At 64.5% G+C, this 23611-nt stretch overlaps 2 protein-coding genes and 1 long non-coding RNA gene across 3 annotated transcripts; 1 reads left to right on the top strand and 2 right to left on the bottom strand.

Moving 5' to 3' along the window:
* Window positions 1–424: 424 nt before the first annotated feature.
* LOC131574282 (phosphofurin acidic cluster sorting protein 1-like) lies at window positions 425–6386 on the bottom strand (the record flags this gene model as incomplete). Its single annotated transcript, XM_058828722.1, has 11 exons — window positions 6351–6386; window positions 6203–6291; window positions 5859–5946; window positions 5210–5299; window positions 4179–4304; window positions 3237–3402; window positions 2397–2488; window positions 2239–2310; window positions 1742–1801; window positions 928–1088; window positions 425–522 (listed from the first exon to the last, which is right to left on the bottom strand). Coding segments are annotated over exons 1-11 (1078 nt in total), but the record flags the coding sequence as incomplete, so codon positions are not given.
* A 1022-nt stretch (window positions 6387–7408) lies between these two features.
* Window positions 7409–23484, bottom strand: LOC131574286 (splicing factor 3B subunit 2-like). Its single transcript, XM_058828726.1, is given in 26 exon segments — window positions 7409–7646; window positions 7950–8135; window positions 8952–9051; window positions 9705–9806; window positions 10645–10744; window positions 10747–10786; window positions 11434–11541; window positions 12053–12130; window positions 12132–12183; window positions 12949–13038; window positions 13796–13828; window positions 13830–13942; window positions 15019–15030; window positions 15032–15247; window positions 15977–16057; window positions 16749–16886; window positions 17655–17861; window positions 18645–18727; window positions 19583–19688; window positions 20097–20179; window positions 20302–20419; window positions 20559–20618; window positions 21226–21426; window positions 21819–21884; window positions 22545–22591; window positions 23290–23484. Coding segments are annotated over 26 exon segments (2637 nt in total). The 5' UTR covers window positions 23435–23484; the 3' UTR covers window positions 7409–7574.
* On the top strand, window positions 14192–14912 carry LOC131574287 (uncharacterized). Its single transcript, XR_009276452.1, has 3 exons — window positions 14192–14569; window positions 14601–14631; window positions 14872–14912. It is a non-coding gene; the product is annotated as an uncharacterized LOC131574287 (long non-coding RNA).
* Window positions 23485–23611: the final 127 nt, after the last annotated feature.

The following is a 23611-nucleotide window of genomic DNA, read 5'->3' as shown; positions in this document are numbered from 1 at the left end:
TGGGAGACCCCAAAAATGTCTGAGACCCCCCCAAAAACCCCCAGTAACCCCTCCCAGTGCTCCCAGTAACCCCCCAGTACCCCCCGGAACCCTCCCAGTCCCTCCCAAACCCCTCCCAGTACCCCTCAGTCCCCTCCCAGTCCATCCCAGTTCCCTCCCAGTCCTCTCCCAATCTCCTCCCAGTCCATCCCAGTCCCTCCCAGCGCTCCCAGTAACCCCCCCCAGTACCCCCTGGAGCCCTCCCAGTCCCCGCTCGGTCCCTCCCAGTGCTCCCCAGTCCCCCCCAATCCCCCTCACAGTCCCTCCAGTCCATCCCAGTGCTCCCCAATCCCCTCCCAGTGCCCCCCCAGTGTCCCCCCAGTCCCTCCCACTGCTCCCAGTGCCCCCCCAGTCCCTCCCCAAACCCCTCCCAGTCCCTCCCCAGTCCCTCCCAGTGCTCCCAGTCCGGCACTGACCGGGGCGGGTCCCTCGCTGCCCATCTCGGTCTGGGAGCTGGACTGGGAGAGACCCTCGAAGAACGGCCTGGGGGGGAGGGGCGGGGGGGGAGGGGCTGGCACGGGGGGCACCGGGGGGGGGAGGGGGCAACCCCCGGCACCCCGGGGGAGGGGGCTGGGGGGGCTTTGGGGGTCCCCCCCAGGCCGGTTTTGGGGGTCCCTGTCAGCTCAGGGTGGGTTTTGGGGTGCTCAGGGTGGGTTTTGGGGTGCTCAGGGGGGATTTTTGGGGGTCCCCATCACCTCAGGGTGGGGTTTTGGGGTGCTCAGGTGGATTTTGGGGTGCTCAGGGGGGTTTTGGGGGTCCCCATCACCTCAGGGTGGGTTTTGGGGTGCTCAGGGGGGATTTTGGGGTGCTCAGGGTGGGGTTTTGGGGGTCCCCATCACCTCAGGGTGGGTTTTGGGGTGCTCAGGGGGGTTTTGGGGGTCCCCACACCTCAGGGTGGGTTTTGGGGTGCTCAGGACGCTGTCGGTGTCGTCCAGGTCGGCGCCGCTGTCGCTGGGGTTGAAAATCTCCAGGGAATCGTAAAGTTCATCCAAATCCTCGGCCACGGCTCGGATCCGCGCTGGGGACACGTGATCGAGGCCAAAGCCACCCTGGGGACACCCCGGGGTCACTGTCACCCCTTGGGGACACCCCAATGTCACTGTCACCCCTTGGGGACAGCCTGACACCCCCTGGGGACACCCCAATGTCACTGTCACCCCTTGGGGACACCCTGACACCCCCTGGGACACCCCAATGTCACTGTCACCTCCCAGGGACACCCTGACACCTCTTGGGGACACCCCGGGGTCACTGTCACCCCTTGGGGGACACCCTGACACCTCTTGGGGACACCCCAATGTCACTGTCACCCTCCCAGGGACACCCCAATGTCACCGTCACCCTCCCAGGGACACCCTGGGGTCACTGTCACCCCTTGGGGACACCCCAATGTCACTGTCACCCCTCCTGGGGACAACCCTGACACCCCTTGGGGACACCCCGGGGTCACTGTCACCCCTTGGGGACACCCCAATGTCACTGTCACCCCCCTCTGGGGACGCTGGCACAGCCCTGTCACCCCCCCAGGGCCACCCCCACGGCACCGGGGGGACACCCCTGGGTGCCCCCCCAGCCTCCCCCGGTGTCCCCCCCTGTCCCTGTGTCACCCCCCGGTGTCCCCGGTGTCCCCTCGGTGTCCCCCTCGGTGTCCCCTCAGTGTCCCCTGGGTGTCCCCTCAGTGTCCCCCCCCTGTCCCCGGTACCTCCTCGGACACCCGGAACCGTTTCAGCAGCGCCACGAATTTCTGTTTGATGTTGGGGTGCTGGGGAGGGGGGGAGGGGCGGGGAAGGGTCAAGGACCCCCCCCCGGGGACCCCCCCCCCAAACCCCCCGGGACCCCCCATCCCCCCCCATCCCCTCCCCCACCCTCCCAAATCCACCCCCGACCCCTCCCCCACCCGCGAGACCCCTCCCCAGCACCCACCAGGTGACCCCTCCCCCACCCCGAGGACCCTTTCCCCACCCGTGAGACCCCTCCCCCACCCCGAGACCCTTTCCCCACCCATGAGATCCCTCCCCCACCCATGAGACCCCTCCCCCACCCCGAGACCCCTCCCCCACCCAAAAGCCCCTCCCCCACCCGTGAGACCCCTCCCCCACCCCTGAGACCCCTCCCCCCACCCACGAGACCCCTCCCCCATCCGTGAGACCCCTCCCCCGCCCCTGAGACCCCTCCCCCACCCCGGCCCCTCCCCCTCACCCTGCTGCCCCCCGGGCCCTTCCTCCTCGTCTTCTTCCCCTTGGGCAGCTCCTCCTCCTCATCGAACAGGTCCTGGGGGGTCAGGGGGGGGTCAGGGGGGGTCAGGGGCGGGGTTTGGGGGGCTCCGGGGGGGTCCGGAATTTGGGGAGGGGTCGCACCTGCCCGGGCAGGGCATCATCGCTGCCCTCGGGCTCCGAGGAGAAACTTTCCTCATCTTCCTCCGAGTCCTGGTCCAGGTCTGGGGAGCGATCTGGGGGGGCAGAAATGGGGAGGGGGGCGGCAGAAAAATGGGGGGGGTTAAAATGGGGAGGGGGCAAATAAAAAAAGGGGCGGCAAAAAAATGAGCCCCAGGAAGAGCCGGAAAAAAGCAGGAAAAAAAGGAAAATTGGGGAGGGGGTGAATGGGGGGGGGCAGCCAGGACCCCCCCAGTGCCCCCCCAGACCCCAAAGAGACCCCCCAGGACCCTGAGACCCCCCAAAAGCCCCTCTGGAGACCCCCTCAGCCCCCCAAGACCCCTCCAGGATCCCCCAGGACCCCCCAGGACCCTTCAAGACCCACCCAGGACCCCCCAGGACCCCCCCAGGACCCCCCATGACTCCCCAGGATCCCCCCTGGACTGTCCAGGACCCCCCCAAGACCCCCCAGGAGCCCCAGGACCCTCCACGACCCCCCAGGACCCCCTCAGGATCCCCCCAGGACCCGCCAGACCCCCCCAGGACCCCCCAGGATTCCCCCAGGACCCCCAAGACCCCCCCAGGACCCCCCCCAGGACCCCCCCGCGCCCCCCCAGGACCCCCCCAGGACCCCCCCCAGAACCCCCCCGCGCCCACCCAGGACCCCCCCAGGACCCACCCAGGACCCCCCAGGACCCCCCCAGAACCCCCCCGCGCCCACCCAGGACCCCCCCCAGGACCCCCCCGCGCCCCCCCAGGACCCCCCCAGGACCCCCCCAGAACCCCCCCGCGCCCACCCAGGACCCCCCCAGGACCCCCCAGGACCCCCCCAGGACCCCCCCGCGCCCACCCGCGCCCTTGGCTTTTCCCCTCGGGCTCCACGGGCTGGCTCGAGAGCGCGACCACCCCGACCTCGGCCACGGGCAGGGGCTCGGTCAGAGCCCGGTGCAGGACGAGCGCCTGACCCCCCCTCACTGGGCAGCTGCAGCACCTGGGGGGCACAAAAATGGTGGGGGGCACCCGGAGACCCCCCCAGGAGCACCCAGAGACCCCCAAAGACCCCCCCAGACCCCCCGATGGGGCACCCAAATCCAACCAGCCCCGCCTCGCTGGGCAGCTGCAGCAGCTGGGGGGGCACAAAAATAGGTGGGGGGCACCCGGAGACCCCCCCAGGAGCACCCAGGAGCACCCAGGGACCCCCAGGAGCACCCAGAGACCCCCCAGATGCCCCCCAAATCCCCCCCAAATCCCCCCTACCCCTCTCTCCACCACAATTACAGACCCCGAGGTGCCCCCCTGAGCCCCTCCCCGGGGTTTTTGACCCCCCAAACAACCCCGGGACCCCCCCCAAAACCCTCCCAGACCCCTCCCCACCCCCTGAACCCCTCCCCAGTCCCCTCAAGCCCCCCAGACCCCTCCCCAGCCCCCCAAAACCCCCCCCAAATCCCCCCTTACCCCTCTCTCCACCACAATTACAGACCCCGACGTTGCCCCCTGAGCCCCTCCCGGGGTTTTTGACCCCCCAAACCCCCCCAAAACCATCCCAGACCCCTCCCCAGACCCCCAAAACCCTTTCAGACCCCTCCCCAGTCCCCCAAGCCCCCCAGATGCCCCCTAAATCCCCCCCAAATCCCCCCTACCCCTCTCTCCACCACAATTACAGACCCCGAGGTGACCCCCTGAGCCCCTCCCCGGGGTTTTTGACCCCCCAAACCCCCCCGAGACCCCCCCGGGACCCCCCCGGGACCCCCCGGGACCCCTCCCCACCTCGGCCATGTTGATGAGCCCCACGGCGAGGGTTTTGTAGCCCAGGAACGGGCGGTGCTTGGAGCGCTTGCGGCGCTGCAGCATCACCTGGAGCCGGTTCGTGTCGCGCTTCAGGAAGTGTCCGTACTGCGGGGGGGGCACCGGGGGGGTCACCGGGGGGGCACCGGGGGGGCACCGACCCTCGGGAGGGGTCACGGACCCCCGGGGAGGGGGATTTGGGGGGATTTGGGGGGATTTGGGGGATTTTGGGGGGGTCCCGGGGGACGCAGAGTCAGCGGGGGCAGGAGTCGGGTGGTGATGGGGGAATGGGGCGGGGGGGTTTGGGGAGGGGTCTCCGGTCCCTGGGGGGGGTCACGGACATGGGGAGGGGTCTCTGATCCCTCGGGGGGGGTCACGGACATGGGGAGGGGTCTCTGATCCCCAAATGAGGGGGTTTGACCCGGGGGGGGGGGGGTGAGTTTTGGGGGGGGTCGCAGCATCCCCCGGGGCAGGTTCGGGGCGGTGGGGGCGGATTTGGGGGAGCGGGAGCGGATTTTGGGGAGTGGGGGCGGAATTGGGGGGATTTTGGGGGAATGGGGGTGGATTTTGGGGAGTGGGAGCAGATTTTGGGGGGATTTTGGGGAGCGGGGAGGGATTTTGGGGGGGATTTTGGGGCGGATTTTGGAGCGGATTTGGGGAGGGGGGCAGATTTTGGGGGGGATTTTGGGTGGATTTTGGGGCGGATTTGGGGGGATTTTGGGGCTGATTTTGGGGAGCGGGGGTGGATTTTGGGGCGGATTTTGGGGGGGATTTTGGGTGGATTTTGGGGCAGATTTTGGGGCGGATTTTGGGCGGATTTTGGGGGGATTTTGGGGAGCGGGGGTGGATTTTGGGGCAGATTTTGGGGGGATTTTGGGGCGGATTTTGGGGGGATTTTGGGGCGGATTTTGGGGGGATTTTGGGGCAGATTTTGGGGGGAGTTGGGGGCGGATTTTGGGAGGATTTTGGGGTCAGTTTGGGGGGTCCCCGCGGTGGGGAGGGGTCTCCAGCACCTGCAGGGAGAAGGTGAGCTGCAGCTCGGTCTCGGGGGGACCCCCGGGGGGCAGCGGGATCTCGTTGGAGCGAAGGATCCGCTTGGAGCCCTGGGGGGGGAGGGGAGGGGCAGGGTCGGGACCCCCGCGGGGACCCCCAAAACCCAAAAACGCCCAAAAGGGCCCCGGAACTCCTTGGGGCCCCTCCCCAAACAAAAAGGGACCTCGCGCCCTCCCCCCCAAACCCCAAAGACCCCCCCAGACACCCCCAACCCCCCCCATGGGTCCTTGGGGACCCCCCCAGCCCCTCCAGGGACCCCTGAGGACCCCCCAGAGCCCCCCAGGATCCCCCAAAACTCTCCAGACTTCCCCCAGACCCCCCCCCAGGACCCCCCCAGGCCCCCCTGGGACCCTCCAGAACCCCTCAGGACCCCCCCAGGACCTTCCAGGCCCCTCCCAGAGCCCCCCACTACCCCCCAGACCCCCCCCAGGACCCCTCGAGACCCCCTCAGGACCCCTCCAGGACCCCCCCAGACTCCCCCAGGACCCCTCCAAACCCCCCCAAGATCCTTCCAGGCCCCACCCAGACCCCCCCAGGACCCTCCAGACTCCCCCAGACCCCCCGAGACCCCCTCAGGACCCCCCCCAGGACCCCCCCGGACCCCCCCACCTGCAGCTTGACCGCGATGACCACCGAGCCCAGGTCTTTGGCCACCTCCCGGACCAGCACGAGGCGCCGCAGGGTGAGGCTGAACAGCCTGGGGGGGGTCCGGGGAGGGGGGGTCTTACCCCAGAGACCCCCCCCCAAAAAAAGGGTCCCTCGGGACCCCCCCAGAGCCCCCAAAATCCCCAAGGTGGGACCCCCTCTCCATCCCCCCGGGACCCCCCCCAGCCCCTCAGGACCCCCGGGGGGGACGCGAAGCCCCCTCCCCACGGAGGGAAATCCCGGGCTCGGGGGGGTCCCGGGGGGGGTCCCGGGGGGTCCCGGGGGGGTCCCCGCGCCCCCCCCCTCACCTGGGCACGCAGCTGGGCGAGCTGCGATCCACCTCCCATGTGGCGAACAGGTTCATGTGCACCGGCCCGGGGGGGGGGTCCCGGGGGGGCTCCGGGCCCGGGGGGGGGCGCGGGGGGGCCCGGGGGGGGTCCCGGGGGGGCTCCGGGCCCGGGGGGGGGCGCGGGGGGCGCCGCGTTCCGCCATCGCCGCCGGCCGCGCCGGCCACGCCCCCCCCCGCGCCTGATTGGCTGCCTCGCCGCATCGCGAGCTCTGATTGGGCAGCGCCCGCCCGGACCCCGCCCACGCGCGGCGCTGATTGGTCACCGCCCACCCCCGCTGCGGAACGGAGGCCACGCCCCCCTGTCAGGCGAGGCCACGCCCGGCGCTGCGGAGGCCACGCCCACCAAGGCGCTGATTGGCTGATGGAGAATGAGGCCACGCCCCCTCAGGGGTCACCGAGGGGGTCCACGGGGGACAGGGACACGGGGGGGGACACGGGGGGGGACACGGGGGGGACACGGGGGGGACAGAGCGGGGACAGCCCGGGGGGCTCCTGGTGGCTCCGCCCCCTGTCCCCACCCTGTCCCCACCCTGTCCCCACCCTGTCCCCAGCCAGGGCCACCCCAGGGACTGTCCCCAACCCCCCCCCGGGTCCCCGTCACAAAGGGACAAAGAGGGGACATGGGGGACATGGCTTGGGGACAGGGGCAGGGCCATGGGGACCTTGGGGACCTTGGGGACATGTCCCGGTGACACAGTGACCTGGTGACATGTCCCAGTGACAGTGACCTGGTGACATGCCCCGGTGACACGGGGACCTGGTGACACAGTGACCTGGTGACATGTCCCAGTGACACAGTGACCTGGGGACCTTGGGGACCTCAGTGACCTGGTGACCTCGGGGACATGTCCTGGTGACCCAGTGACCCAATGACCTTGGTGACACGGGGACCTCGGTTTTGACCTGGTGACACGTCCCAGTGACACGAGGACCTTGGGGACATGTCCCAGTGACACAGTGACCTGGTGACACAGTGACCTGGGGACCTGGGGACACATCCTGGTGACCCAGTGACCCAATGACCTCGGTGACATGGGGCCCTTGGTGACACGGGGACCTCGGTGACATGGGGACCTTGGTGACATGGGGACCTCGGTGACATGGGGACCTTGGTGACACGGGGACCTCAGTGACATGGGGACCTTGGTGACACCAGGCAGAGCCGCAGGGTGTGGTGGGGACGCCACCCTTTATTTACAAAACAACGGGGACAATGTTGGGGACAATGTTGGGGACAATGTTGGGGACAATGTTGGGGACAATGCTGGGGACACCGGGGTGGTGCCATAGGGGGTGACAGGGAGGTGACAGCGAGGGGACAGCGGTGACATCTAAAACTTGAACTCCTTGTACTTCTTGCCCCCCCCGCGGGCGTCCTGGGGCTGAGCCTTCCTCTTCTTCTGCTGTGGGGACACCAGGGGACAGCAGGGGACAGTGAGGGGACAGCAGGGGACAGTGAGGGGACAGGAAGGGGACAAGGGGGTCACAGGGACAGGGGGGACAGGGAGGGGACAGGGAGGGGACAGGGAGGGGACAAGGAAGGGGACACGAAGGGGACAGGGGGGTCACAGGGACAGGGAGGGGACAAGGCAGGGACAGAGCCACCAACCCGTGGTGGCCCCGCTGTGGGCACGGGGCAGCTCAGGGAGGGGAGGGAGGGTGACAAGGGCGATGTCACCCGGCTGTCACCCGGCTGTCACCGTCACCTTCTGCTTGGCGGCGTGCTCGGCCACCATGTCACTGAAATCCTCCTTCTCCACCTGCGCCTGCTGCTCCCGCACGTGCTCCTCGTATTTCTGCGTCATGGCCGTGGGGTCCAGCTCCAGCTCCTCGGGGGCCAGCGCCACCTCCACGCCCTGCGCCTCGGCCACCGGGCCCTTGCGTCCCATCACCTGTGGGGACATTGTCACTGTCACCCCTGACACCGTCACTGTCACCCTGACACTGCCACCCTGACACCGTCACTGTCACCCTGACAACCGTCACTGTAACCCCTGACACCATCACTGTCACCCTGACACCGTCACTGTCACCCTGACAGCGCCACCTCCACGCCCTGCGCCTCGGCCACCGGGCCCTTGCGTCCCATCACCTGTGGGGACATTGTCATTGTCACCCTGACATTGTCATTGTCACCCTGACACCGTCACTGTCACCCTGACACCATCACTGTCACCCTGACACCGTCACTGTCACCCCTGAGAGCATCACTGCCACCTTTTGGGGTTCCCAGGGTGTTTTTGGGGGTCCCAGTGTGTTTTTTGGGGGGTCCTGTGGTGTTTTTGGGGTTTCCCAGGGTGTTTTTTGGGGTTCTCAGGCTGTTTTTGGGGGTCCCAGTGTGATTTTTGGGTGCCCCAGGGTGTTTTTAGGGGTCCCAGGGTGTTTTTGGGGGTCCCAGGGTGTTTTTGGGGTTCCCGTGGTGTTTTGGGGGTTCCCAGGATGTTTTTGGGGGTTCCCAGGGTGTTTTGGGGGTTCCCAGGCTGTTTTTTGGGTGTCCCAGGATGTTTTTTGGGGGTCCCAGGCTGTTTTTTGGGTGTCCCAGGGTGTTTTTGGGTGCCCCAGTGTGATTTTTGGGGGTCCCAGTGTGTTTTTTGGGGTTCCCAGGGTGTTTTTGGGGGTCCCAGGCTGTTTTTGGGTGTCCCAGGGTGTTTTTTGGGGGTCCCAGTGTGTTTTTTGGGGTTCCCAGGGTGTTTTTTGGGGGGTCTCACCGCAGACATGTCGTAGATGTGTGTGGAGCCCATCATGGCCGTGCCCACGGTCGCCGTTCGCTTCTCGGGGACCACCGTGAACAGCTGGGGGGTCTCGCTCCTTTTTGGGGGGTTCAGGATGGGTGGGGGGGCCCTGGGGTCACCCCAACACCCCCTCCCAGCACCCCAAAACCCCCCCTAACACCCCCCTCATTTCCTCAGCACCCCAAAATCTCCCGAGCCCAAAATCCTGACCCCCCTTACACCCTCACCCTCCTCAGCCCCAAAATCCCCAAATCCCCCCAAAATTCCTCCCTGAACCCGAACCCTTCCAGTCCCCCAAAGCCTCCAAACCTCCCTGAGCTCCCCAAACTTCCAGAGCCCCCCAAATCCCCAAATCCCCCCCCCCCAACCCCCCAAAATTCCCCCCTGAACCCCAAACCCCCCAAATCCCCCAAACCCCCCCAAATTCCCAAACTTCCCTCAGCCCCCCAAAACCCCAAATCAAATCCCCCCCCAAACCCCCCAAAATTCCCCTCTGAACCCCAAATCCCCAAACCCCCCTGAGCTCCCCAAACTTCCCCGAGCCCCCCAAAACCCCAAACCCCCCCCAAATCCCCCCTGAACCCCAAACTCTTCCAATCCCCTCCAAGCTCCCTAAACCTCCCTGAGCCCCCTGAACCCCAAACTCCTCCCAAATCCCCCCCAAAACCCCCCAAAATTCCCCCCTGAAACCCCAAACCCCCCCAAAATCCCCCCCAAATCCCCCCTCACCCATCCATGGCCTCCTCGATTTTCTTCTTGCGGAGCTCGATCAGCTCCGGGGTCTCCATCCCGGCCGGCACCGAGGAGAAGCCCCCCGGGGTGATCAATCCACTGGGGGGGCGAATTTGGGGGTTCAGGGGGGCAGCCGGGGGTGGGGGGGACACCCCAAAAGTTTGGGGGGAAGATGGACCCCGTTCCCCACCCCAAAGGAAAATCCCCCGTGGGATCTCCCCCCTTTCATGGGGGGATTTGGGGGGACCCTGGGAGGGTCCTGAGGAGTTTTTCGGGGTTCCCCAGGGTGTTTTTTGGGGTCCCCAGGCTGTTTTTTGGGGTTCCCAGTTGTTTTTTGGGGTTCCCGTGGTGTTTTTTGAGGTTCCCATAGTGTTTTTGGGGTTCCCCATGGTGTTTTTCGGAGTTCCCAGTTGTTTTTTTCGGGGTTCCCGTGGTGTTTTTTGGGGTTCTCAAGGTGTTTTTTTTGGGGTTCCCAGTTGTTTTCCAGGGTTCCCAATGAGTTTTTTTTGGGTTCCCAGTGAGTTTCTCGGGGTTTGGGTTCCCAGTGAGTTTCTCGGGGTTCCGTGGTGTTTTTTCGGGGTTCCCAGGGTGTTTTTTGGGGTTCCCGAGGTGTTTTTTGGGGTTCCTAGGCTGTTTTTTTGGGTTCCCAGTGAGTTTTTTTGGGTTCTCGTGGTATTTTCGGGGTCCAGGGTGTTTTTGGAGGTTCCCAGGCTGGTTTTGGGGTTCCTGGGCTGTTTTTGAGGTTCCCATGGTGTTTTTTTTTGGGATCCTGTGCTATTTTTCGGGGGTTCCAGGGTGTTTTTTGGGGTTCCCAGGCTGTTTTTGGAGGTTCTCAGGCTGTTTTTGGTTCCTGGGCTGTTTTTGAGGTTCCCATGGTGTTTCTTTGGGATTCCCGTGCTATTTTCGGGGTTCCTGGGCTGTTTTTTGGGGTTCCCACCTGTCGGCGGGGGTGATGAACCCGGTCTCGTCGGGTTTCTCTTCATCGCTCTCCTCCTCCTCCTCCTCCTCCGAGGATTCCTCGTCCGAGGGCTCCAGCTCCCCCAAGGCGTGCGGTCGATCTCCTCCTCCTCCTCCTTGGTCTGGGGGGGCCCGGGGGGTCACTCGGGGCTTTTGGGGGGGGTTTTGGGGGGGGATTTGGGGCTGGAGACCCCCAAAGCTGGGTTTGGAAATGGGGAGGGGGATTGTGGGTGGGGGGTGGGGAATTTGGGGGTGTCTGGGGGGGTTTGGGGGGTCCTGAGGGGGGGTCTGGGGGGGGTCCAGCAGGGTTTGGGGGGATCCTGGAGGGGTCTGGGGGGTTCCATGGGGGGTCCTGGGGGATCTGGGGGTGTCTGGGGGGGTTTAGGGGGTCCCAAGGGGGGTCAAGGGGTTGTCTGGGGGTATCCAGCGGGGTTTGGGGAGCTCCCAGGGGGGTCTGGGGGGCTTTTGGGGGTCCCAAGGGGGGTGTGGGGGTGTTTGGGGGGTCCCATGGGAGGTTTGGGGGGGTCCTGGGGGATCTGGGGGTGTCTGGGGGGGGGTTTAGAGGGTCTCAAGGGGGGTCTGGGGGGGTCCAGTGGGGTTTTGGGGGTTCCAGGTTATCTGAGGGGGGAGTTTTGGGGGTCCCAGGGGTGTCTGGGGGGGTTTGGGGGTCCCGGGGGGGGGTTTAGGGGGTCTGGGGGGTGTCTGGGGGGGTTTTGCGGGTCCTGAGGGGGTCTGGGGGGGTTTTGGGGGTCCCGGGGGTCCCCAGTACCTGGAACTCGGCGGCGTTGGTGCCGAACACGTCCCCGTAGAGCGGCTTCCCCGTCTCATCCACGGGGGGCTTCCCCCAGCCCCCGGCGTGGTACCCGAAAGAGCAGCCCTGGGGGGGCAGCGTGGGTCAGGGACCCCCAAAAATCCTCCAGAACCCCCAAAAATCCTTCTGAGCCACCCCAAAATCCTCCTGAGCCCCCAAATCCTCCTGAAATCCCCCAGATTCAGCCCCACCCCCCAAATCCCCTCAAAAAGCACCTTGGGGGGAAGGGTCACAGACCCCCCCCAGACCCCAAACCCCCAAATCCCCCCCCAAAACCCCCAACCTCCACCCATGAACCCAAACATCCCCCAGACCCCAAATCCCCACCACCCCCAACACCCAAATTTCTGCCCCCAACACCTAAAAACGCTCCCCAGACCCCCAACACCCCCCCTGCAAACACCCAAATCCCCCCCAGCACCCCAAAACCCCCAAAATCCCCCCCCAAAACCACCCAAAATCCCCCCCAAAAACCCCCAAATCCCCCCCAAAACACCCCCCAGCACCCCCAAACTCCCCCCCAACCCCCACCAGCACCCCCAAATCCCCCCCCAGCACCCCCAAACCCCCCCCAAACCCCCCCAGACCCCCCTCACCACTCGGGGATGGGGGAGTTGAGCCCCGGGATTTTGAGGTTGGGGTAGGAGGGGGGGGGGTCCGTAGCGCTGCATGGCGATCAGCCACGGGGGGGGGCACCTTGTGCGCGTTCTGGGGGGGGACAGGGGGGTGTCAGCACCCCCAAAACCCCCCCCACCACCCCTAAAACACCCCCAAAAACCCTAAAAACCACCCCAAGGGACCCCAAAGCCTCCCCAGCACCCCAAAATTCCACCCCCCCCACCCCAAAATTAAAGCGGAGATTGGGGCAGCCCAACCCCCCCCCCCCCGTGCTGGGCATGGAACATTCCAGGGGGAACGGAGACCCCTCCCCATTCCCAGGGATTTTGGGGAGGGATTTTGGGGCATTCCCAGGGATTTTGGGATGGGTTTGGGGGGGATTTGGGGTGGATTTCAGGGGATTTGGGGTGGATTTGGGGTTTGGGATGGATCTGGGGTGGATTTTGATGGATCTGGATGGATTTGGGGTGGGTTTGGGATGGATTTGGGGGATTTGGGGTGGACTTGGGATGGATTTGGGGTGGATTTGGGGTGGATTTGGCGTTAGGATGGATCTGGGGGGATTTGGGGTGGATCTGGATGGATTTGGGGAGGATTTGGGTGGATTTGGGGTGGATTTTCATGGATTTGGGGTGGGATTTGGGGTTTGGGATGGATCTGGATGGATTTGGGGTAGATTTTGATGGATTTGGGGTGGATTTGGGGGGATTTGGGGTAGATTTGGATGGGTTTGGAGTAGATTTGATGGATCTGGATGGATTTGGGGTGGATCTGGATGGATTTGGGGTTTGGGATGGATTTGGATGGATTTTGATGGATTTGGGGTAGATTTGTGGGGATTTGGGGTGCCCATACCGGCCCACGGGCATGCCCAGCGCGATCCGCAGCTCGTCCGAGAGATCTCCCGGCTTCTTCTCCTTGAGCCGCGTCTCAAACTCCTTCCCTGGGGACAGCGCGGTCACCGAGGGGACACCGAGGGGACACCGGGGGGTGACAGCCCCAAAAACCCAACCAGGGTGGCACCAAAGCCCAAAAATCCCACAGGATGTCCCAAAAGCCACCAATGTCCAAGCAAGATGTCCCCAAAGCCTCAAATATCCAACCAGGATGATCTCAATCTCAAAATGTCCCCCTCAAAATGTCCCCAAACCCACAAATGTCCCCTCAGAACATCCCCAGACTCCAAAATGTTCCCTCAGAACGTCCCCAGACCCCGAAATGTTCAACCAGGACATCCCCAAACCCCAAAATGTTCCCTCAGAACGTCCCCAGACCCCAAAATGTCCCCTCAGAACATCCTCAACACCCCAAAATCCAACCAGGACATCCCCAAACCACCAAATGTCCTCTCAGAATGTCCCCAACCCCCAAATCTTCAACCAGAACGTCCCAAACCACCAAATGTCCCCTCAGAACATCTCCAAACCCCCAAATCTTCAACCAGGACATCTCCAAACCCCAGAATGTCCAACCAAGATATCCCCAAAGCCCAGAAGATCCAACTGAGATGTCCCCAAAGCCCAGAAGATCCAACTGAGCTGTCCCCAAAGCCCAGAAGATCCAACTGAGCTGTCCCAAAGCCCAGAAGGTCCAACCAAGATGTCCCCCAAAAGCCCAGAAGATCCAACCAAGATGTCCCCAAAGCCCAGAAGGTCCCCCAGGACACCCCAAAAGGCCCAGGCTCCCCTCAGGTGTCCCCACCTCGTAGTAGAGGTCCCCGTGGATGGTCAGCTTGAGGGGTCTGCCACTTGAAGAAGGCGTCGTGCAGCTTCTGGTAATCGATGTCGATCTTGCCACTCTTGGGCCGAACCTTCTCGCGCATCTTGGACTTCATCGTCTTCTGCTCCTCCTGGGGACACGTGGGGACATGGAGGGGACACGGTGGGGACACGTGGGGACACGGGGGGGACACGGTGGGGGACATGTGAGAGCCTCAGGGGCACCCACGGAGCCACCGAAGTCACCAAGTCCAACCAAGGTGTCCCAGAGCTCCAAAATCCAACCAGGGCATCACCAAATCCATCAGAGTGTCCCAAATCCATCCAGAGTGTCCCAAATCCAACCAGGGTGTCACCAAATCCATCCAGGGTGTCCCAAATCCATCCAGGGTGTCCCAACATCCATCCAGGGTGTCCCAAAATCCATCCAGGGTGTCCCAAATCCATCCAGGGTGTCCCAAATCCAACCAGGATGTCCCCAAGTCCAACCAGGACATCACCAAATCCATCCAGGGTGTCCCAAATCCATCCAGGGTGTCCCAAAATCCATCCAGGGTGTCCCAAAATCCATCCAGGGTGTCCCCAAGTCCAACCAGGGTGTCCCAAAGTCACCAAATGCTACCAGGATGTCCCCAAGTCCCCAAGTGTCCCCAGGTGTCCCTAAGATATTCCCAGGTGTCCCTGAGGTGTCCCCACATCTCCCCAGGTACCCCAGGTGTCCCCCAGCTGTCCCCAAGGTATCCCCAGCTGTCCCCAAGGTATCCCCAGGTATACCCAGGTGTCCCCAAGGTATCCCCAAGGTGTCCCCAGCTGTCCCCAGGTGTCCCTGAGGTATCCCCACATCTCCCCAGGTATCACCAGCTGTCCCCAGGTGTCCCTGAAGTAACCCCGAGGTATCCTCAGCTGTCCCCAAGGTATCCCCAGCTGTCCCCAAGGTATCCCCAGCTGTCCCCAAGGTATCCCCAGCTGTCCCCAAGGTATCCCCAGCTGTCCCCAAGGTGTCCCCAAGGTATCCCCAGGTATCCCCAACTGTCCCCAGGGTGTCCCCAGGTGTCCCCAGGGTGTCCCCAGGTGTCCCTGAGGTATCTCCACATCTCCCCAGGTGTCCCCAGCTGTCCCTGAGGTTTCCCCAAGGTATCCCCAGATGTCCCCAAGGTATCCCCAGCTGTCCCCAAGGTGTCCCCAGCTGTTCCCAAGGTGTCCCCACCTTCTCCTGCAGGGGCCTCTCTCATCTCCTGGATGCCGGTGCGCTTGATGAACTCGGGCAGCTCGAAGGGCGGTTTCTCGATGCCCCTCTTGCCCTGCAGGTATTTCCTCTTGAAGCACCAGTGCCGCGGCACCGGCACCGAGTTCCGCGTGGCCTTGAGGTGCACCAGCAGCTTGGGGTCCTGCGCCGTCACATCGTGCATCTCCACCACGTCAGGACGGGCCACCAGCTGTGGGGACATTGGGGACAGCAGGGGACATCAGGGGACAGCAGTCTGAGGTGACACTGTGACCTCTCATTGTGCATCTCCACCATGTCAGGACAGGCCACCAGCTGTGGGGACAATCAGGGGACAATGGGGACACGAGAGGACAGTCTGAGGTGACACTGTGACCTCTCATTGTGCATCTCCACCACGTCAGGGCGGGCCACCAGCTGTGGGGACATCAGGGACTTCAAGGGATAGTGGGGACATCAGGGGACAGCAGGAACATCAGAGGATAGTGGGGACAGTGGGGACATCAGAAAGGGACAGTCTGAGGTGACACTGTGAGGTGACACTGTGACCTCCCATCGTGCATCTCCACCATGTCAGGGTGTGCCACCAGCTGTGGGGACATCAAGGACAACAGGGACAGTGGGGACAGCAGGGACAGCAGGGGACAGCAGGGGACAGCAGAGGGTTGGAGTGGTGGAGCCCCAAGGCAGTGCCTGGGTGGGGACATGGGACACCAGGGTGGCACTGGAGGCTCTGGGGGGGTGACAAGGACAAGACTGAGGTCCCCCAGTGTGGCACCAGTGTCCCCAGGGAGGTGACAAGGGGCCCAGGGTGGCTCTGCTGTCCCCAGTGGGGCTCCCAGGGGACAGGAGGTGTCACCTCCGTGCTGTCCCCAGCTCCGAGGGCCACCCACACCCAGCAGGGAGGGGATGGGTGTCCCCAAGTGTCCCCAAGTGTCACCTGCTTCAGCTCGGCCACCGTGAACCTGTTCATGCGCCGCAGCTTCTTCTTGGACAGCTTGGGGACCTCCTGCTTCTTCTCCTGGGGACACGCGGGGACAGCGCAGGTGACACTGGAGGGACGCCCCGGGTGGCACCACCCGCTGTCCCCATCCCTGAGGCCACCTCAGGGACTGTCCCCTCTGCTGTCACCTCCCCCAGCGTCCCCAGCTCGGTACCAGCTGCCACCCCCCATCACCTTTAATGTCACCCCGCTGTCCCCCTGATGTCCCCAGTGCCACCTGCTCGTGCTCGGAACTGGCCCCACTACTGCCACTACACCCGGTGTCCCCAATGTCCCCAATGTTCCCACAGCCCCAGTGTCCCCAATGTCCCCATAGCCCCAGTGTCCCCAATGTCCCCAATGCCCCCCCAGGCCAGTGTCCCCATGTCCCCAACGTCCCCATAGCACCAGTGTCCCCATGTCCCCAATATCCCCCAGTGTTCCCAATGTCCCCATGTCCCCAATGCCCCCAGTGTCCCCAATGTCCCCAACACCCCCACAGCCACAGTGTCCCCCCATGTCCCCAGTGTCCCCAATGTCCCCCCATGTCCCCAGTGCCCCCATGTCCCCAATGTCCCCAATGTCCCCAGTGTCCCCCCATGTCCCCAGTGTCCCCAGTGCCCCCATGTCCCCAGTGTCCCCAGTGTCCCCATGTCCCCAGTGTCCCCCATGTCCCCACATCCCCAGTGTCCCCAGTGTCCCCCCATGTCCCCAGTGTCCCCAGTGTCACCTGCTCGTCCTCAGAGCTGTCCCCATCGCTGCCCCTGGTGCCATCCTCGGGTCCCTTTTTCCGGGGGGCTCCGGCGCTCTCGGCTCGCTCCGCCCGCTCCGGCTCCTTCTCCTTGTCCTTCTTCACCTCGTCCGTCAGCTGACACATGGACAGGACAGACAGACAGAGACAGACAGACACACGGACACACGGACACATGGACAGGACAGACGGACAGATGGACACACGGACAGGACACACGGACACATGGACAGGGACACACGGACACACAGACACACGGACAGGACAGATGGACAGATGGACAGACGGACACACGGACGGGGACACACGGACACACAACCGGACACACGGACAGGGACAGATGGACACACGGACACATGGGACAGGACACACGGACACACGCACAGGGACATGGACACAGGGACAGGGACACAGGTCAAGGGTCACAGGTCAGGGGACAGCAGCACCCGGGAGTGACCCCAGCACCCAGGAGTGTCCCAAAGGTGTCCCCCAGCCCCCAAAGGTGACACAAAGGTGTCCCCCAGCACCCAGGGGTGACACAAAGGTGTCCCCCGGCCCCCAGAGGTGACCCAGGGGCCCCCCCAGCCCCCAGGGGTGACCCAAAGGTGTCCCCCAGCCCCCAAAGGTGACACAAAGGTGTCCCCCAGCCCCCAAGGGAGTCCCCCGGCCCCCAGGGGTGTCCCCCAGCACCCAAAGGTGTCCCAAAGGTGCCCCCCAGCCCCCAGAGGTGTCCCCCAGCCCCCAGCGGTGACACAAAGGTGTCCCCCAGCCCCCAGGGGTGTCCCAAAGGTGTCCCCCAGCCCCCAGAGGTGTCCCCCAGCCCCCAGAGGTGTCCCAAAGGTGTCCCCCAGCCCCCCCAGGGGTGTCCCCTCCCCGAGGTGTCACCTTGAAGGCCTCGAAGATCCTCTTGAAGAAGACGAAGTTGGGGTCGTAGATCTCGGGCTCCTCGCTCACGTACTCGATCTCCACCTCGGGGGGGTCCCCAGGGGGGTCCCCGGGGTCCCCCCGGCCGGGGGTGGGGGGAGGGGGCCCCTCACGGGCACCGCCCCTCCCCCGCTTCTTCTTCTTGCGGTTCCGGCGCTTCCGGTTCCGCTGGGAGGGGACACGAGGGGACAGTGAGGGGACAGCGAGGGGACACGGGGGGACAGTGAGGGGACAGCGAGGGGACAGAGAGGGGACAGTGAGGGGACAGTGAGGGGACAGAGAGGGGACAGAGAGGGGACAGAGAGGGGACAGAGAGGGGACACGGGGGGACAGTGAGGGGACAGTGAGGGGACAGAGAGGGGACAGCGAGGGGACAGCGAGGGGACAGAGAGGGGACACGGGGGGACAGTGAGGGGACAGTGAGGGGACAGAGAGGGGACAGTGAGGGGACAGTGAGGGGACACAGGGGGACAGTGAGGGGACACGGGGGGACAGTGAGGGGACAGAGAGGGGACAGTGAGGGGACAGTGAGGGGACAGAGAGGGGACAGAGAGGGGACACAGGGGGACAGTGAGGGGACAATGAGGGGACAGTGAGGGGACACGGAGGTGGCACAGGTCCCTCCAGTCGTGGGGACCAAGCAGGGACACAAGAGGGGACAAAGGTGACACCGGGGTGACACAGGTGACCCACTTAGGGGGGACAAAAAGGGACATTGGGGTGGCACCAGGAGGGGACAGAGCTCCCCCAGTATGGGGACAAAAGGGGACATTGAGGTGACCCCAAAGTGGCCCTGAGAGAGGGGACAAGGCTGCCACCACAGTGCCACCACAATGCCACCGGTGACACCAGAGCCATCCCCCCCCCCGAAATTTTGGGGACCCCCCCAGGTGCCAATTTGGGTGGGGGTGGCCTGTGTCCCCATTGTCCCCTCCCTGTCCCCTCTGTCACCTCCTTCTTGGATGTCCCCGTGTCCTCCTCAGCCTCCGACGCCGATGCCGACGCCCGGAGCTCCGTCTCCATCTCATCCTCGGCTGGGGGGACACAGGGGGGGGTCAGAGGTGTCACCAACACCTCTGGGTGTCACCAACACCTCAGGGGTGTCACCAACACCTCAGGGTGTCACCAACACCTCTGGGGTGTCACCAAACACCTCTGGGTGTCCCAAATACCTCTGTGTGTCACCGCCACCTCAGGGGTGTCACCAACACCTCAGGGTGTCACCAACACCTCTGGGTGTCACCAACACCCCTGGGTGTCCCAAATACCTCTGTGTGTCACCGCCACCTCAGGGGTGTCACCAACACCTCTGGGTGTCACCAACACCCCTGGGTGTCCCCAACACCTCAGGGTGTCCCCAACACCTCAGGGTGTCACCCTCACCTCAGGGTGTCACCCACCACTCAGGGTGTCCCCAATACCTCAGGGTGTCCCCAATACCTCTGGGTGTCACCGCCACTTCAGGGGTGTCCCCAACACCTCAGGGTGTCCCAAACACCTCAGGGTGTCACCCTCACCTCAGGGTGTCACCCCCCACTCAGGGTGTCCCCAAAACTTCAGGTTGTCACCCCCCACCCCTGGGTGTCCCCCCCACCCCCCAGGAGCACCCCCAGGGCCCAAACCCCATTTTTGGGGGGGATTTTGGGGGGTGGGGGACACCAGTGGGTGCTGGGGGGGGGTGACAACACCTCGGGGTGTCCCCAGGGGTCACCGGGCTGCGCCCAGCGGGGACAAAAATTTCGTTTTTTTACATTTCTGGGGTGGAAATTTCCATTTTTTGGGGCGGATTTTGAGGTTTTGAGGGCGTTTCTCGTGGGGGGGCCACGGGGGGGTCACGGGGGGCACTGGGGGGGTCTTGGGGAGCACTGGGGGGGTCTTGGGGGGCTCACCTGAGACCCCCGGGACCGTCACCAGCTCCTCCTGCCGGCTCTCCTTGAGCTGCAGGATCTTCTCCAGAGCCTGAGGGATTTTGGGGCCCACCCCGGAGTCCTCGGCCTGGGGAGGGGGATGGGAGGGTCAGGGAGACCCCCGGGACCCCCCCCCCAGAATTGGGGGAATTGCCAGGAACACCCCCCAAAAAACCCCAAATGTACAGGAAGACCCCAGACCCACAGAGAGGCCTCCCAATGGAGACCCCAGACTCACAGAAACCCCAAGAGACCCCAGACCCACAAAGAGCCCTCAAAAGAGACCCCAGACCCACAGAGACCCCCCAATAGAGACCCCAGACCCACAGCACCCCCAAAATAGACCCCAGACCCACAGAAACCCCCCAAGAGAGACCCCAGCCCCACAGAAACCCCTCAAAAGAGACCCCAGCCCCACAGAAACCCCCCAAAAGAGACCCCAGCCCCACAGAAACCCCCCAAAAGAGACCCCAGCCCCCCAGAGACCCCTCCCCACCTCTCTGCTGTCGTCACCGGGGGGCGGGGGGGGCCCGCGGGGCCGGGGGGCTCCCATGGCCAAGGGGGCTCCCATGGGGCTGCCTGGGGGGGGGAGGGGACACAAAGGTGACATCAGCTGGGTTTGGGGGGGGAGGGGACACAGGGGACAAAAGCCACCAGTGGGGTGTCCCCCACCCCCATCCCCCCCAGGGGTCCCACCTCACCTCGGGGGGTCAGGGGGGTCCTGGCACCCATGGGAGCCCCCTCGGGGGGGGCACGAGGGGCGGGGGGGGTCAGCTTGGCCATCTCCTGCTGCCGCTCCTGCTCCAGCAGCACCGCGGCCTGGGGGGCACGGGGGGCTCAGGGGGGGCTCAGGGGGGGCTCTGGGCTCGGCCCCCCCACCCAAGGGAGCCCCCCCACACCCAAGGGAGCCCCCCAAACCCAGGGGAGCCCCCCCTCACCCAGGGGAGCCCCCCCTCACCCGTTTCTGCTGCTCCAGCAGCTCCTGCTCCTTGGCCTTGTCCCCGAATGGGTGCTGGCCCTGGGGGGGGGTGGGAGAGGTCAGGACCCCCCCCCAGCACCCATAGGTGCCCCCCCAGGTGTCACACATCCCTCAACACCCCCAAAAAACCCCAAACAACACCCCCAGCCCCCCCTCAGCTCACCCCCTCTATGGGTGACCCCCTCCCCACACCCCCTGTGCCCTCCCCAGCCCCCGCCCAGGTGCCCCAAAACCCTGAGACGCCCCCCATGACCCCTTTAAACCCCCCAAATCCCACCCCAACCCCCCCAAACCTCACAAATCCCACCCCAAACCCCCCCCAAACCCCACCCCAAATCCCCCAAATCCCACCCCCCGTGCCCCCCCCACCTGGGCCCGCTCCTCCTGCAGCAGCAGGGCTGCTTTAAACCCCCCCAAACCCCCCCCAATCCCACCCCAAACCCCCCAAATCCCACCCCAAACACCTCAAATCCCACCCCAACCCCCCCAAATCCCACCCCCAGCCCCCCAAACCCCCAAACCCCCCACCTGTGCCCGCTCCTCCTGCAGCAGCAGGGCCGCTTTAAACTCCCCCAAACCCCCCCAATCCCACCCCAAACCCCCCCAGATCCCACCCCCAGCCCCCCAAGCCCCCCAAACCCCCCACCTGTGCCCGCTCCTCCTGCAGCAGCAGGGCCGCCTGTTGCTGGGCCAGCGTCAGCCGCTCCTCCTCCGACAGCCCCGTGGGGGGGGGCGGGGGGGGCACCGGGACCCCCCCCACGGGCCCCCCCAAACCGAAATTGAGCCCCAGCCCCGGGGGGGGAGGGGGAGGCACCAGGGGGTGCTGCAGGGGCAGCGCTGGGGGCAGCTGGGGAGGGGGGAGGGGGGGGTTGGGGTCAGGGGGTGCCACCCGTGACGCCCCCACCCCAAAATTTAAAGTTTAACCCCCCCCCCGAGTCCCCCAAAATTCAGTCTGGAACCGCTGAGCCCCCCCCAGGCAGAAGTTTGACACCCAAACTGCCCCAAATTTGGGTGATCTGGAGGGTTTGAACCCCCCCCACCCCAAAATTGGGTGATGGGGGAGGGTCTTAACCTCCCACTGAGCCCCCCCACCCCAAAATTTGGAGCTCTGAGGGGCTCCCCAAAAGGACACATGAAGCCCCCACCCCCACGAACCGGGGGTCCCCCCCAAACCAGACCCTGGGGGGTTCCTGACCCCCCCCAAAGCCCAAAACCCCCCCAGACCCCCCCAAATCTCACCTGGGGGGGCGGGGCCTTGTCCCCCTCCTCGGGGCGCAGGGCAGGGCGGCTCAGCACGATCCCAGTCTGGGGGGGCACAAATTGGGGGGGGTCCCCGTGAGCCCCCCACAGCTCAGAGGGGACATGGGTACCCCCCCTTTGAGAGGGAGCGGAGGCAGGACCCCTCCCATCCCCAAAAAATTGAATAAAAACCATTGAAAACACACTAAACACGCCCCAAAACACATTAAACCCCCCAAAAACCACATTAACCCCTCAAAGAACCGCATTACACACCCTAAAATCACATTAAACCCTTTCACAATCACATTAAACCCCCCAAAATCACATTAACCCCTAAAAAAACACATTAAATCCCCCCAAAATCACATTAAACCCTTTCAGACTTACATTAAACCCCCCAAAACCACATTAAATTACCCCAAAAACCATATTAAACCCCCCCAAAATCAGCTTAAATCCCCCCAAAGTCCAATTAAATTCTTTCAGTCACATTAAACCCCCCAAAATCACATTAAACCCCCATAAAACCACATTAAACCCTTTTAGAATCACGTTAAACGCCCCAAAAACACATTAAATTACCCCAAAACCCCACTAAACTTCTCAAAATCTCACTAAATCCCCCTAAAATCCCATTAAACCCCCCCAAAACGAGTCATGCCCCGAAAGGGGACACGAGGACGGGGGTTGAATTTGGGGGTCCCCCATTTTTGGGGGTCTCACCTGCAGGGTGTAGGCCTGGAGTCGCTCCAGCAGCTCCTCACGGGTCCCTGGGGGAGAAAGGGGGGACTCAGGGACCCCCAAATTCTGCCCCACAACCCCAAACCCCCCCTTCACCCTCCTCAGGACCCCCCCAAATTCCTCTGTTCCCCCCCCAGACACTTCAGCACCCCAAGAATCCCCCCAGGGATCCCCAAAATAACCCCAGGTGATGCCAGAGACCCCCCAAAACACCCCCAAAACTCCCCCAGGGACTCGTGACCCACCTCAGGCCTCCCAAACACCCCCAGGGAGCCCCAAAAATCCCCCAAACCCCCTCAGGTGACCCCGAAAGCCCCAAATTCCCCTCAGATCTCCCCACAAATGACCCCGAAACCCCGAATTTCCTCATTTTCCCCTCACATCTCCCCCGAAATGACCCCGAAACCCCCAATTTCCCCTCACATCTCCCCCCAGTCCCCTCAGGAGACCCCGAGACCCCCAATTCCCCTTCCTTCCCCTCACATCTCCCCCCAAATGACCCCGAAACCCCCAATTTCCCCAATTTTCCCTCACATTTCCCCCCAAAACCCCCGAAACCCCCAATTTCCCTTCACATCTTCCCCCAAATGACCCCAAAAACCCCAATTTCCCCTCACATCTCCCCCCAATCCCCTCACGAGACCCCGAGACCCCCCCTCAGTTTCCCGCCCACCCCTCACACCTCCCCCCCCGCAGTCCCCTCACGGATCCCCCCCGGTCCCCGCACCCTGCGCGGGGGCTCCGATGCCGGCGAGCGTGGCCTGGAGCTCGGGGTGGGCCCATCCCGCGTACGGGGAGCGCTCGGCGGCGCGGGGGTCCCTGAGGGGCTCCCCGGGCCCGGCCGCCGCCGCCTCCGCGCGCTCCGCCGCCATCTTGGCCCCGTCGCCGCCGCCGCCGCGCGCGCCGAGGCCAATCAGAGAGCGCGGCGCTGCGCCGTGCGTGCTGACGTCACCCGGTAAAGAGGTCGGGGCTCTCAGGGGGATTAGGGAGGGGGCGGTTGTGACGTCACGGTGCTGGTGGTGACGTCACGGCGGCGCTGGGGTGGTGAC

This window comes from Poecile atricapillus, unplaced genomic scaffold (genome assembly GCF_030490865.1).
Source record: "Poecile atricapillus isolate bPoeAtr1 unplaced genomic scaffold, bPoeAtr1.hap1 scaffold_212, whole genome shotgun sequence".
Classification (NCBI taxonomy): Eukaryota; Metazoa; Chordata; class Aves; order Passeriformes; family Paridae; genus Poecile; species Poecile atricapillus.
The sequence above is the reverse complement of the archived record's forward strand: the minus strand, read 5'-3'. Positions and strand labels throughout refer to the sequence as shown.